The 17,008-nt window shown below is 34.4% G+C and overlaps 1 protein-coding gene across 1 annotated transcript in view; it reads right to left on the bottom strand.

Moving 5' to 3' along the window:
• Positions 1-6,153: 6,153 nt before the first annotated feature.
• The window catches only part of LOC136830172 (oxytocin receptor-like), a 214,410-nt gene continuing 203,555 nt past the window's right edge, over positions 6,154-17,008 (bottom strand). The window contains exons 8-10 of the mRNA XM_067089431.1: positions 10,543-10,702; positions 6,886-7,062; positions 6,154-6,676 (exon numbers count right to left, since the gene is read on the bottom strand). Of these exons, the coding sequence (XP_066945532.1) occupies positions 6,373-6,676; positions 6,886-7,062; positions 10,543-10,702 (641 nt within the window). The 3' untranslated portion in view covers positions 6,154-6,372. The remainder of the gene's footprint in view (positions 6,677-6,885; positions 7,063-10,542; positions 10,703-17,008) is intronic.

Here is a 17,008-nt window from a genome sequence, read left to right as displayed (position 1 = left end):
TCTGCTGCACTCCATATACACATTCTAATCCAACACTAACCTTCTCTAATACCCCAAATACATACTCTTATAAGCTTTCTCCGCTGTTGAACGTTTAAGATACCAAAAGGAATTTTTCGGTATTAGCAAGTCCATGACATTTACTGGCAAACAAAAATGGATAAGGATCGTCTCAATTCATCGCTGGTAACACTGGGTTACCATGGTAACGGCAACACCGGCCGATCAGGATTCCCTTGGAAATATGTCACCTGGATACAGTCACTCTCGTACAACGACAAAAAGTCACAGAAATGAAAGTCTATTGTGAAAATACGGGATTCCAAAGATTCCCTGGATATTACCTTACTCGCCGATATGAATCACACCGTGGGAGCTGTCATGAATCCAGTAAAAATGACAAAATGATACAGAGCACTTGAAAGTTTTAACCAATAACATTGAATCACAGTTGCCAACTCCAAAGTTCGAACCTTTCCGCTGACACGCCGTCCACTGCGGAGTCTGGTGAACTTCTACTGTAATTATTATTGAAACGTAGTTTTCGCAATACAACTTTATGTTTTAGTCAGTTTTTTTCTTGTGTTTATGTTTGCGTTTGCCCTCAAGTATCTACCTCTCCTCATACTGTCCATTTTCATTATTCTTTTTATATATTTTTTTTCTTGAGATCTGTATATATTAAAGAAATTTTCCGTGCGTCAAATAAACTTTGGTGTTACGCATTTCAGGATTCCTATGTCATTTACGAATTGCTGAATTACGGGAAAAACTGAAATAAAATGAGGGATAACGATGGCTGGTTCTGTGGTAACACTTTTTAAAAGCTCTGAAATACAAACACAATGAAGACAAATAAAAACCGGTACTAATTAGCCCGAGTAGATTATGAACGTTTCTTGATACTGTGGTGGTTGAAGAAGCGCATGCGCATAATACAAGTACACGGAAGTCAAATAGTAATTCTACTGTAGTGAATAAAAATGGGACTAACCGAATACTGGAGATATGGAGTTTATGAACATGGTTTTAACTCCTGTGAAAGAATTTCCATTTTCATCAGATATTCACATCAGCCATTTCGTCAGTATTGTTGTATAGAGGCGATGAAAATTCCAGTATTGGTACTTCATTACCAGAGTATTTACATAAGAGAAGAGACCCAACTAATCCTGTGCAATCATTGTTTTAAAAGGTACAGAGAACTTTGTACGTCAAAGTCACGTTTCACTTTCATGCTGCAAATAAAGCTGATTCCCTCTTCTGGCTTCGATGGTGTGAAAACATTCCTTTTGTCTTTAATTTTTGAAGTAAGGAAAATTGTTGTCTCTTACAAAAGTCCTAGATTCTTTATTAACCTAACTTCATTAAATCTAAAGTGATCTTGAATCTGGGGATTCATCAAAGTAAACTTTGTATTCTATCAAGGTCGATGCACTTTCATGTAATTCAAAGAATTCAGTTCTCTCTTTTCTGATTATTCTTAATTTTGTCTTTTTTTTTTTTTTTTTTTTTGGTTTGCAGCGTTTTTGAATATCAAGGAGAAGAGCAAATAACTAACTGTTTACCTCGTTCGATTTCGGATCCTCAGACGCTATCATTTAGTTACTGAAAGTGTCCTACTTACTATTCAGAATTCATGATCTTCACCCATAAGAAGTTATTTTGACAGATGCCGAAATTTCAGTCGTTGTTATATTTCAAAAAAATAAAAAGTAAATAAATAAATAAATAAATAAATTTTTATTACCCTGAAACGTTTCTCGCCTGTCCAAAACATTTTTACTATAGAATAAACTTTTAAAGCATTATTGCAGTGTTTGGTTTTTGTTAAAGGGGTCAATACACCATTTTCATGAAACTGTAAATTCAAATCTATCTATATATATATATATATATATATATATATATATATATATATATATATATATATATATATATATATATATATATATATATATATATATATATATATATATATATATATATATATAGTGTGTATGTGTGTGTGCCCACTGAATTAGGGCGATTAAAATGCAACATGTAACTTTACAGCCAAAATTAGAAAATACGTATGGGGACTGTTGACGTCAAAACTCAAACTCGTAATAGTAAATAGTAAACGGAAGTGCATTCATGCCAAATGTACTGAGAAGTGATATTAGAAGTGGCATTCAAAATTTCAAAGGACTTAACATACTGAAATGAGCTCTCTCTCTCTCTCTCTCTCTATCCTTAAATTTTTTTTTTTTTTTTTATTTAACAAAGAGGGAACCATGTAAGGAATTTTAACATACATTTCATAGAAATCCTTAAGCAAGATTTCATTTGTATTTCTTTGTATGTATACATGCTTTTCTCTTTAGTTACAGTTGCTGTTGAGAAATAAGCAGCTAAGAAAACGCTCTATACAGAGATTTACATGTCAAGTTTATAGCAGTTGTTTACGCGAGAAGGAATATCATTTAGTTCCACAAGAACTCCCTGCATAGAAAGCAAACTAACTGTGTAGATTTGAAAAAACATTGCTTTATGTTCCCAGGATTCTAAGGTACGGCATGCTATTAATATTTGATATGGTTAGAAGGATCTTCATGATATTATAGACTGTCTATTTTTTTTAAGGTCCACTTCACAAAGGGTAAAAGAAATTTAGCATGGTAATTTGAACTGAATTCTCAGATATAACTGTAGGCTTTTTTAGCTCTTCGTTGGATGAGTCGATAGAGCTGCGGACTGGCACTCGCTGGGCCGGAGTTCGAATTCCCCTGCCGGCTGATGAAGAGTTAGAGGAATTTATTTCTGGTGATAGAAATTAATTTCTCGCTATAATGTGGTTCGGATTCCACAATAAGCTGTAGGTCCATTGTTAAGTAACCAATTGGTTCTTAGCCACGTAAAATAAGTCTAATCCTTCGGGCCAGCCCTATGAGAGCTGTTAATCAGCTCAGTGGTCTGGTAAAACTAAGGTATACTAAACTTTTCTATTTCAAAAATGCCGATTTTCACTCAGGCTGACGACCTGGTCTTAGGAGCTTAACTATGTCGATAATTGAATAGTTGAATTAGATTCTAATTCCCTAATTCCAACATATCATCAGATGAACTTGCTTCTTGTTCCTAATTAGCATTGTTATAATGTCTTTCTATTGCTTTTGCTTAAATACCATGTTCTGGCATCACGATGACAAACTGTGTTTAGCTGATTGCAGACACTTGCCTGAAGTTCCAGAACTATCTTCTTATATGATTAATAATGATCCCAGCTCTAAATGTGCTCTATATTCTTGAAAGTTGGGGAAACAGCTATGCGCTATTATCTCGATCAGATCGAGGGAGAATGCAGCTTTCTAAATACCTTCTTGGGGAAATGATGCAACCGCTTGTCTGTTGCTAACTCAAATTAGCAGGGGAAGAGAAGTCGTGCGCTGCATTATTAGCAATGATCAGAGTACACCCCTCCTTGCTATTCTATTATGATAGATAAGTCATTTCAGTTTACATATTTAGGATAGGTAAGATTGATACTACCGTGCTAAAGGTACGTATTGCTACTAAAAGCATTTTGAATAATTACATAATTGCATACAAATGAGTCTAAGGGAATAATAATGAAAAAAAATGTGCCTCCAACACCTCATTGACATTTCCACAAATTTCGGTTATCTAAAATTTCCAAGGACTTTATGTAATATTAGGAAAGGATTATTGAAAAATGAAAGTCTAGATAAACATATAACCCGAACATATAATATGAGCAGTAAGAAATGATAAAATACGAGAAAATCTCAGTGAATTATGTACAAGATATTCTTCTCTCAATTGGTTATTATGGAATTCCGACGATGCTTCACAGTGCCTTACACTTCTGACAATACTAAAATAGAAATCCCCAAAGGAGGGTGGGTTCGTCAGCGCCCCATATATGGCGCACTGTAGGTATTACGAAAGGGTGTTTGCGGCGTCCCTTCGGCCTGTAACAATTGCATCCACTTTTCAGCCTTTCAGCCATTCTTCCTTAATTTCTTCAGTCTTGCTGTCCAGCACCACTTCTAGCTGTTAATTCATAATACCACTACAAGGTTTTCTCCTAGTTCCACCCTTGGAGGCCTTTATTTTCGGGGTCTCTTTATCTTGCTTTCCAACCACTCCAACTCCTTTTCCCTGCCTTAATCTCTGAATGGCTGAAAGTGCCCCAGAGCTCTGTTTGACAGCCTTCATTTCATAAATCTAGGCATTTTACCCTATATAGATCGTCAGAAACCTAGACAGTTATAATGATTAGCCTATACATAAATAATAGAACAAACAGAGTATACCAGATCTCGAAAGGTTTATTCACTTATGTTTCTGGGTGTTGTTATTGTCTTAAGGTAAAATTTAAAAAAACAAACCTTCTTGATCTAGAATTTATACTGTATATTCAAAAATACTACGTTTTGGGACTCCGGCAAATTTGCTGATGGTAGAAGCTATGCTGTTTTTACAGAAAAATTCGTATCCATTGTAACAGCAAGAAGAAGAAAGTAAAACTGCAGTCAAAGAGAACACAGTGTGTAGTTTAATTGCCCTCCTACGCAAGAGAGGTCATACCATGGACGACGTACATGAATAGATTCATTTCCAATATCCCTTTTTGAGCGTGAAGGCGCACACTCCAGATCTGTTACTGAAATGCGGCAAGATTTTATTAGGCTACTTGATCAAAGTGTGCACCAGATCTTGGTGCGCACAGCATTTGTCTCGCTGAAAAGTTTCGAAATTTGGTCAAAGTAAACTTAGATGAATTTTTTTTTTTACTTTTAGAATTCTTTTTCTTATTATTGAAGATTTATTATAAATGTAGGAAAACATAATTTCATAAAGCAGCGCTTCTAAAGCAAAAACCTAACTGCAAGCGTGTTATAATATTGACTCCCATTCTTGCATGGTAAAGATTAAAAGAGAAAATAAGATTGGTTTTGGTCAATAAAAGTTCACGCTTAGTGGAGAGAGAGCGATCCTCGTGGATTTAGGAACGAATGGAACAATGGACAGTGCTCTTTATTGAGGACAGATTCGATTGTGTAAAAAGTTTGGGGGAGACTTTTCATTTCTTTATTGACTGTAATCATTGAGAGAAAACAGTGCTTGATTCCAGAATACAGATCGCTCACATTTTCAGAAACATTCTCAGTGTGACTGTTGAACACTGAGATAAGACAAATGCTTTTCTGTGAAGGGGTCAGAGGGGGGGAAAAATAATGCTGGAATAACAGCAAGGGAAAAAGCTGCAGTGGAAAGATATTCCAAACTCTAGTAATCATAGCCTCGTTTGTCAGTGACGATGACCATTTGCTTCAAAGGAATGATATTAGCAATCAAGATCACAGCATTGCAACATAATCTGGACTCGTGTGGCAATCAAAAGAAACAAAGAGGCAGTTCGCCAATACAGAACAGAAACACGCTAAATATCTTTGCATTGACCGACGATGAGCAGCCTAAGTCCTGGTAATGATGGGAATACTGGAAGGTATGATTCCAAAACTGACATTGATAATTGAGAGTTAAGAGCAACGTGACTTTGACAGACAATATATATATCCAATAGCAGATATAAGAATAGCATCGATGCTCGAGGTTGTTTGCAAAACCCTTTCGAGTGGGTAATGTAGCAGATGATACTTGTCAGTCAGAGTAATGAATGAAAGGATAGATCTTCACCAGGAAAAGGGAAGGGATACATTAATTCAATGGAAGAAATTTTTTTGATAAAAGATTTTGAAAATTTACTCAATCCTATAAGTCACTGACAAAGGAAAGATACATGAAGATAAAAAGGCCTTGATAGAGTTCAGCTAACCGGAGAATAAAAGGATACTAATAATAAACATCATTATACTGTATTATAGCATGAAAGCGAGGATTACAACTCAACTTAGGAATGCCTAAAAGCCAGAGAAAATCAAGCCGTTGTTTTCAACACGAGAGAGGATTTTCTTTTTCAGGTAAATATGAAATCTAATGAGAGTCCGTTATTTCATTTGTCTCTTGAAGAGAGAATCAAACAACATGGCTCGCTTGAACAAAATCAGCCTTGTTGAAATTCGAGAGCCTAAAGAAGTTCGTCTTAAGCCGATAAAAAAAAATACGACAGTGGTTTTGGTAACATTTTATTTAAATTCACTGATATCCAAGAGGTATTGTTTTATTTTACAAAACAGTCATTTTACCTTCGCGAAGCTATGGCTCGAAGAGTAACGACAGAACATCAACGACACAACGGGAACTTCTCCTGTCAAAGTATTGTTCAGTGTCCAGTTCCAGAGAGGACATTCACCAACAAGAACCGGTTCACACTTCATTCTGTCCGTTACATCACAAACCTTGTTATGGATAGGTAACCGGACTTCTTACTTCGGAGGAAGCACAAGAACTGCAAAACGAACAGGAATTTGCCCGGCGAGCCATGGTAGCATCAAAAGGGGGGTCCCTCCACCGGATGATTCCCTTGTGGTGGATACCACGACTTCCGCCGTAGTGGCCCGTGTACGTATAGTGCAAGGGACGTCTCGTGGTGTACGTTTGGTGGTTCTGAGGTGCCTGGAGGTAGCGGTTGTTTCCGAACCTGATCCTCACGGCGTTGAGGCTACTGTTATACCTGACCATGGCAGTCGATCCACTTCGCGTTCCGCTTCTCATGAAAAAGAAATTTAAAAGACTGGTTTGACTGTATTGTTATTCTATCAATGATTCAGTGGGTTGGCAAAAAAAAAAGTTATATAGCATTTCTATAAAGAACATATGATCACAATTACAAAAAAAAAGCAGACTAAAAATACATTCCAAAATAAAGTTTCATGATTCGTCACGAAATAGTTAGGTATGTTTTAGCTGTCTTACCTCGAGTGATAAATGCTGTTAATCCGGACGGCAGGCCTGCACTCATATTTGCAGCAGACAGTCTTCAGCGCATGCGCCATGCGGAGATTGAAGCAGCCATATAAAAGCGGGTTCATCACTGAATTGGCCAGTGCCATTGTCTCTGCGAAGACGATCACTGGTCTCGAGATTTCATACCTGCAAAGGTAAGATTCCTGTAAAGCCTGAGTTTTAGGGTTCAGTAACCAATCTTGCATTATTAATTTAATTTTAATCCCAACCCCTCACACAGCTCTCTCTCTCTTTCTTTCTCTCTCTCTCCTGTATATATATATATATATATATATATATATATATATATATATATATATATATATATATATATATATATATATATATATATATATATACATATATACACATACATACATATATACACTACCTGACCAACCCGGCGCTGCCTGGAAAAACTCTGAATGACATTCAATGAAGTCTCTCGCTCTCTCTCTTTCTCTCTCTCTCTCTCCTCCCTAACAACGCCCCTCTTCTCTCTCTTCTTCTCCTCTCACTCTTTTCCTCACTCTCACCCAACACACCCATTCACTATTATAGAATTCAACAACCTAAAACCGTGCATTCACGATCACGTTTACCTGTCATTTCTTCTGTTAGTTCATGTGGACAGGTTAGCGCCAATTTCGTGACAGTTTGTCGCTGTATTTCATCTGGGAAGCATCTCAGACGCTCTGATCGAAACATGAATAAATTATGTATAGGCGCTATTCATTTCACTGTTAGACCTTTCAACGCCATTTGTAGGCCACTATTAGACCTTTCAACGCCATTTGTAGGCCACTATAAGTCCAAATCATACAATAAAAATCTAAAACAATATTACCATGTGATATAGACAATCTGGTGTAGGCCTAGGACAATGATGTCTTTTTATATGTGTTGCTATAATGAAAGTAAACGTCACTGTCCAATTCATAAGAAACTGAACCAACCCCTCAGTTCTAATTTAAACTCATTCATTAATATTCTATGAGAATAGACGTCTTTTTAATAAGAAATATTTAGCCTATAGTCTGTTATGCCTTTTACTTTTTTTTCCTTTTATTAAGTGAATTGCTACAAGAGTTAGCCTTCCACCACCTCATCATATTAAAAAAAAAAAGTGGCAAAACACTTTCCTATGCAGCTAACTTCAACTCGTGATATGTATTTTTATATTGGTTTTAGGGACGTTTTAACATAACATAATAAATTATGTCATTATCTTTACAATGACATCAAATTCCTTAACGTAAAATTGTGTATAAAGTTACACATGCGGCGTCTATAAACCTGGTCAATAACGTAATCATGAATCAAACAAAATCTTTCCCTTCTCGGAGTAATGGTAGGCAATCGGTTATTTATTGTTTTGAATAAATGCTCAATGATAAAAGATAGAAATGAATATATATCACTCTAATGTATAACCATAAACATAATTTTATTTTCCAAAATGATGGGAATATTATTCCTTACTGTGTATGATTACATCAGCAAAAGGTATGAATTGACGTGCTGTGTAAAGCTGTGAGTACTTTGAGATACTCGACGTGCAGTAGTTGCCATTTCTTAATTTAATCCCTATTTGCTGCTAATACATTTACCCTCCAAGTGCCTTTCGGAAAAGATTTCCAAATGTAATGAACTACATTCCTGTAAAGTTTTAATCTAGAACTTTCAGTCATTATCTTCCAGGTAATCAGTGCCAAGCAACGTGAAAAGAAACTTATCTTCCGTATTCAGTAAAGTGTTTGCCAATTCGCACGATAATTAATTCCATGCATCAACCACTGAGTGTCCAAGGTGATATTTCGATTATTCCATCACAGCCAACAACGTGTTGTTCTTCCTACACGATGTTGGTGATTTTATGCAATAAGTGAGGTAGGATCTTGTGTAGGAAAATTTAGCGATGCACTTAAACAGGAAATGTGTTTATTTACTTATTATATCATACAGCATCTTCAAACATATGTATGAATGGTTGGGACATGTGACTTGTGATTATCGCTTTTCACATGATGAAGCAGTTGCCAGATGTCGCGTATATTTTTTCGTTCCTTATGCAGACACTGCCTTCCACTTTTTTGCACCGTAAAGTGTTGTTCTTCTCTCTAGGTAATAATCTAGTAACAAACCTCATAGAGGGAGACAGACTTCGCTCCAAAGTGTTTGAGTGATGCCTTGACAGAGAGAGAGAGAGAGAGAGAGAGAGAGAGAGAGAGAGAGTTTAGTGGTGGTTTCTGCTGGCTAAAGCATTGTGCTTAGCCACTACTACGAATACGCGGGCTCGGCTTCACTTACTGAGGGAATAAATTATCGATTTAGGTTTTCAATATAGATTTTATCGAGGTAATAAACACTTATATTAATTATTATCATAAATTATGATCAAAATTTACATAAATTCTGATAAAAAATTTATGTTATAGGGGATTTATTGTTGTAGGTTAATTATACTTCTGGCAGCACCAGAAGAAAAGGTGAAGTCAGATGAAAAATGAGAATAAACCCAGGAAACTGAAGGAAAAGGTGACATAGAAACGAAAATTTTATTTGTTTTGTCTGTGTTTGTATGTCTGTTACAGGGTAGAGGTTTCATTTTGAGGCCGAGTGCAAAATTTTGTCTGGGTCTGTCAAATGTTCAGTTTCTATTGTGGACAAACAAATACACAAACATTCACTTTTATATATATATATATATATATATATATATATATATATATATATATATATATATATATATATATATATATATATATATATATATATATATATTTAAAGAGGATAGACTTCCATTCCATTAGGCCTGATATATATATATATATATATATATATATATATATATATATATATATATATATATATATATATATATATATATATATATATATATATATATATATATATATATATATATATATATATATATATATATATATATCAGCTCAAATGGAATGGAAGTGTCTTCTTTACTAGGCTAGAAAAATCCTTATTACACAAATTCCAGGCTGTCTGTATGCTTACATAATCGGAGAAAATATTTTATTTTGAAGGTAAAGTCTACCAAATTTCATCAGGTTCGCTGGAACAAATTTAATTATGCATTATATGCACCTCATATTGCCTTAGGCAGTACAGGAATACGTTTACAAATTTCATTTCATAAATAAGAGCTTATTTCTAAAGAGGAATATGGCGCGTCGACTTCATTACCAAAGTCTAAGTAAAATAACATAGATGTAAAATATATATAATGAAAACAGACTACCATAGTTTACAATACTTGATTATATTAAAAATTACGTAACAATGATAAATTTCTTTAAGTAAGGTTACATATATCATTGTGCATAGAACTGAATCAGATAAAAATCGAAAAACAAACGAAATGGAAGAGGGAGTTAGTGAAACCTGTGAAATCTTTACGAGAAAGATCAAGAAAAAAAATGAATACAAGAGATGGAAATAAAAAAAAAAACCAGCATTCAAAAAAGACCAAATGCTCTCAGAATATAGAAGACAAAAGAAGCGAGGCAGATGCCATACGCAAAACAAAACGACGAAAACCAAACAAATACATCACCATTTAAGAAGACGCTGTACATTGCCGATACTCACTGGTAGTCTGACCATATTCTGATGTTATGGACGACGAAGTAGGGCATCCAACAAGCCACGAAGGTGATGATTATAGAAAGTGTCATTTTCACAGTCTTGATCTTCGTCCGCGAGATAGACTCCAGATTGTTGACGGATTTCCGGAGGTAAGCCACGCCACCTGTCAAATCGATGAAAAATTTCTTTTTTTAAATCCTTCTACTTTAGAGGTGTGATTTTACCTATTTCTGGGGGCTCAAAGGCGATGTTAGAACAAGCGTAATTATAGTAAATTCGATTTCGGTGACAATGGGAGGGCATTTTTACAAAATAAAAGAATTAGCTTTCTCTTTTTCCAATTTTTTTTTTTTTGGAAGCAACGTGCCCTTGTCAAAACTATACAGAAACGTATGGAGTAATATAATGATTTCATATATATTATGTATACGTAGACCTATATACAAAAAGAACATCATGTATACGGACATACAAGAGCACACACTATATATATATATATATATATATATATATATATATATATATATATATATATATATATATATATATATATACACACATACCCGTTATTATCCATTTCATTATAACTTGTGATCAAATTATACCCAAGAGGACATATACATGAGAGGTGCACTTACTCTATTAGAAATTCAATGAGTGACCAACTAAGGCCAAATGCATTCGGCACTTAAGCCCAACTTTCACTAGGGTGAGAGGACATGTTACTAAGACATTCTTCTGCGTAGGAAATTGCCAGATAGAACATATATATATATATATATATATATATATATATATATATATATATATATATATATATATATATATATATATATATATATATGTGTGTGTGTGTGTGTTTGTGTGTATATATATATATATATATATATATATATATATATATATATATATATATATATATATATATTTTTCCGTGTGTAAATGTTTTTCACAGGGCATTGTTTCCAGCACTTAACACAGCTCCATCTCTTCTCGATCACTCCCGAATGACTCTCCTTTTCACATATTCATCGTTCGCCTTTACAAACACATGATATGACGCCACCTCCGCTGTAACTTCACTCATAACTATTCATTTCTTTTTCGACATCGACACTTCACTTCTAATGCCGTTGCAAAAATTTTGTTATATTTTAACTTTTCAAGTATGCATTTGATATGTGAGCACCAGAAACCTAACTTTAACAAGCTTTTCTTTGCAGAAATATTTCTTTTTAATAGAAAATATCTTATGACATTGATAACCTACATCAATCTCCCGTTGAGAAAGAATCTTAATCTAAATAACAATAATCGACAACAGACTGAATTTCAAAAGTAACGTCGTAATCATCCAAATAAAGCTTCCTTCCAAAAAAAAAAAAAATTATCAACCAAACACATTTCATTGTAATCAGCAGTGCCGTGTATTTCATTGGTGTGATCATCAATGATTAACATCAGCCCTGTTAAATACCCAGCGCACTGTCGCAAAAGTAATTACAGCCAATCCATTATAAGTTCCCCTGAACATGGCACATGAAAGAGACGCAAACGAGATAGGTTTCTTGGCCAGTGTTTGAGGAAGCAGGTTTAAGCGGAAGCCAAGTCAGCTTTATTGATACCCAGAAGGCAAAAGACCTTAATAATAATAATAATAATAATAATAATAATAATAATAATAATAATAATAATAATAATAATAATAATAATAATAAGAAGAAGAAGAAGAAGAAGAAGAAGGAGAAGAAGAAGAAGAAGAAGAAGAAGAAGAAGAAGAAGAAGAAGAAGAAGAAGAAGCAGAAGGAGAAGATTTCGATGGCGATTATATAAACAACAAATTAACAATTATCTGCACAAGCCATGAATATGACAATAACAGCAATAATAATTACTAGATATGTATTTTGGGTGCCATTGTCATTTAGTGGTGTTCACTATGCCAGAGGATATTCGATTTGTCTTAAACGTCACGAGTATACGAATTTGAATAAAAGAAAATGGAATATTCCAGAAAAATTCCACTGAAATCCTGCTAAAGTTACCTGAAGTATGCGCGATCTTTTTTTTTTTTTTTTTTTTTTTAGATTTTTTTAACAATGGTTTTCTTTCTAGCTCTGAATATAAGAAAACATCTTTGAATTCCGCCCACAGCGTCGATTCTGATTTCACCTTCATTCCCAGAATCGTAGGAAACAGGAATTTTTACGTTGCATAATGCGCTCTTATAGAAATGGCCCTTAGCTTTGAGGTGACACGTGATTGGAAATTAACGGGACAGTGAAATATCATCAGGATTTTTATTGAATTTAGATGGAAATACTTGTAGGGTTCTTCGACTATTTTTGACAGCTTTTGTCATAATAATAATAATAATAATAATAATAATAATAATAATAATAATAATAATAAGAAGAAGAAGAAGAAGACGAAGAAGAAGAAGAAGAAGAAGAAGAAGAAGATAAGACAATGTTGGCAAAAACCAACTAATTTCACCATAGAGATGTATAACAACAGAAATGGACGAATCGGGAAATAGCAGCAAATGCAGCCAATTTCCCGCACCCCAGAACGAAGGAACGCCTGGGAATACTGACACCAATAACAGCCAGCTCACCTCCGTGCCCCATAATAACCAACATTCTGGCCAACCAAGGAAATAACGAAATAACTATAAAAATACTGAGGTTTTATATCCCAAACATGCGAGGAAACGCGATATCCTAAAACTCGGGTTTCCCTCGTTACTACAATCTAAAACCTCTTCTATCTCTACCACTTTTTTTTTATTATTAAACTTGCAAGAAGGCCAAACAGCGAGAGTGACGTAATATTTCCTGGTAGCTCCGTGTAGAGTAATGCCTCTATAGTTACTATAATCAGTTAAGTTATATTTCTTTAGCTTCTTTGCTATGACTACCAGTTTCCAAGTATCAGGCTTTGTATCCTAATTCCATATTCTGCAAAGCAATGAAGGCAGTATGAGGTATCATATCTTGTTCAGGCAAAATCATCACTGTTTGAGGCCATATATATATATATATATATATATATATATATATATATATATATATATATATATATATATATATATATATATATATATATATATATACGTGTGTGTGTGTTTGTGTGTAGAATCTACTGGTCACATTTTACCAGACACATATGTAATTGTAATAGTTACAATGCCCTCTTCTCGAATTCTTCGCTCTTTTTGGATACGCTTGTCACAACAAAGTCTTGAGATCCAAGTGCAAGAAATATGAAGAAATTATAATGTCCGGTAGCGGGAGACAAGCATTACCATAATCACGACGAGGTCGCGTTGCCGACCTGACTATGAGAAGGATAAAAGTCTATTGCCTCTCGTACATACATATACCTGTCGTTTTCACATATATTTATTAGAGCTGGAATAGACCCATTCTCACCATCGTAGCCAAGTGGGCAATCGTTTTCATTGCTTTTTAGGGCGAAATATATATGTAGAATCTACTGGTCGCTTTTTACCAGATACATATGTAATTAACACTTGTATGAATTTCCCAGTCCAGAATCCTAAATCAAACCAACTGCTAATATTAAATTCTGTTTTTCCCATGAACGTTACTTGATACAAAATATTCTAACTTAAATTAGACTTGAAAGCGCTACGCATAATTCAAAGAAATTATCAATCAGAAATAATTATATTTGTTGGAGTTATATCAGAGACACTTTGACGTGCTATTAATATCCTTATGTTATTGATATGGCGATTTTAAATCGTAAAATGAATTTATTCTATCTATTCCCTTTTTTCTATCTGAGAGTTTTCCTTCGTCATTAAGGTAATTGTGAATTCAAAAGAAGGAATTTGCAGAATGATCATAGGTAAACTCCATATTTATTCACATAAAATGTATTATGACACCAAAGGTACTTGTAGAATTAAACCGAGAGCTATGCTGGGTTAAAGTACATGTTTAGGCTTAGACGTTTATTTACTTAGACATGTTTTAAAAGTGATTTTGTGTTTTGTTCTGCAAGTTTTTATTTTCTATCATAATAACACTTGTAACAGAAATAGACTTTTACCAAGATAGATCACAATTTTCTGTAAGCATGGGACTCTCCTTACCTTATGTCTAACTTAAAAGCCAAGTGGTCAAAGTCGATTTTTAATTTTCTGTAAAGGAAAACTTTTGTGCCGGTTTTGTCTGTCCGTACGCACTTTATTCTGTCCGCACTTTTTTCTGTCCGCACTTTTTATGTCCGCCCTCAGATCATAAAAACTATTGAAGTTAGAGGGCTGCAAATTGGTATGTTCATCATTCACCCACCAGTCATCAAACGTACCAAATTGCAGCCCTCTAGCCTCAGTAGTTTTTATTTCATTTAAGGTTAAAGTTAACCATAATCGTGCCTTTGGCAACGATATAGGATAGGCCACCACCGGGCCGTGGTTAAAATTTCATGGGCTGCGGCTCATACAGCATTAAGCCGAGATCACCGAAAGATAGATCTGTTTTCGGTGGCCCTGATTATACGCTGTAGCGGCTGTACAGAAAACTCGATTACCCCGAAGAACCTTCGGCGCATTGTTTACTTGTTTGCCGTTGTGTCTAAAACAAAGGTCAAGGTTCGACTCCTGCCTTTAAGGGATGGAGACATCAGTTATAATTCCCCTTTGGTGTAAGTTATTCTTAAGGTACAGTGAACATAATAATAAGTGATTTTTGGTGTTTTGATCTATAAATATTACCAAATATTACCAGCTATGAGTGCATATGTGACGAAACTTGTTCTATCTATCTGTCGACTTATCTATTTGTATCTATATCTATCTATCTGTCTATTTATCTATATTTATACACACACACTATATATACATACATATATATCTATATACATATAGTATATATATATATATATATATATATATATATATATATATATATATATATATATATATATATATATATATATATATATATATATATATATATTATAAACGACAAGAATAAAATCAATACCAGATAACAGTACACATAAAAGAATGTATAATAAGAACGAAGGAATATTAAATGAAAAACCACGGACAATGAGCTCTCGTGTAACAGCCCTTCAAGCCAGGAATATTTTTGCTGATGGGTATGAAAACGTCATCGACTCAAGGTATGAATGGCAGGTTGAAGAAGCTCCGCCTTTCTCTTAGTTCGCGTTATGGTGTAGGCCTAGTTGCCACTTGTGTCAGAGTGATACATTTAAATTTCGACTGGTATTTACTTGAAAGGGATTTGCGTTTGCTTGATTGCGTCTAATAAAGAACAGGAGGTGTGGTGAAATACACACTTGGCCTCCATACGTAGTATTCTCTGCATTTCTCAACGAATAAAGTAACCAACTAGACTTTTTATTATGCAGACCCTACCTTCCTCCACGTTAGGCATTTGGGTGAACTCTAATTCCTACAAAAGCGTTGGTTTTGCGCTCTTACTTGCAGCTAACATCTCCTTTTAATCACTTGAAAATGTATAAAATCTGATACGATGCTGATGATGGATATAATTTTTTTTTTTAGCTTTAATTGGTTTGTAAATTACTGTAGTTTTTTTTTATATTTATTACTCCAGACTCCTTGGGGAAGTCTGCGATCTTCACGGCATTAAAAGCAAGAACTGACTACTCTTCGATGAAAAAAATAACGAATAATTAGCAATTGAACTGCATTTCAGTATTACCAATCTATAAGAAAATGTTCTAAATTGGTTTTGGGGTTTTGTGACAAGGAACTTTTACATAAACACGAGGTACGTTTAAATATATAACAGTTTAGAGTTAGATTGTTGGTGACATATGTCATCAGTTCATTACATAGACAACAGCAGTAGCCAATGACGTCAACGACAGACAATGATAGGGCAGAAAGTTTCCCACCTACAAGGTGAAAACTGTGCGAAATGAAGTAAAAGCGAATAACTGTACACGAAAAAGGTGTATGTAATTTAAAAGGAATCAATTTGTATCATTCAAAAAACGGCATAATAAACGTTCGTGTAAGGTTCTTCTTTTCCAATAACGTTTTTATTTGATAATTATGAAAACATCTACAACTCAGGTTATGAATGGCAAAGAAGCGCCTCCTTTCTCGTTGTTTACGTTGTGATGTAGTTTCCAGCTGCCACTTATTTAATTGTAATTCATTTAAATTTTGATAAATAATAACTTAAAGGCTGCCTGCTCTTGCAGGGTGGTTATTAATAACGGTACGAAAGAACCAGAGGTCTAATGTAATATGCACTAGGCCTCCATGTATAGTAGCTTCTGCATTTCTCAATCAAGAGAGTAACCAACTAGTCTTTTCGTTACTTATGCAGACCCTAGCTTGCTCCACCGTTGCCATTTAGGGGAACTCTAGATCTTACAAAAATGTTGGTTTTGAACCCATACGTGTTGTTAACATCTCCGGTTAATTATTGGGAAA

The sequence above is a fragment of the Macrobrachium rosenbergii genome, chromosome 4 (genome assembly GCF_040412425.1).
Source record: "Macrobrachium rosenbergii isolate ZJJX-2024 chromosome 4, ASM4041242v1, whole genome shotgun sequence".
NCBI classification, from domain to species: Eukaryota; Metazoa; Arthropoda; class Malacostraca; order Decapoda; family Palaemonidae; genus Macrobrachium; species Macrobrachium rosenbergii.
Note: the sequence above shows the minus strand (reverse complement) of the source record. Positions and strands in the feature narration are given on the sequence as shown.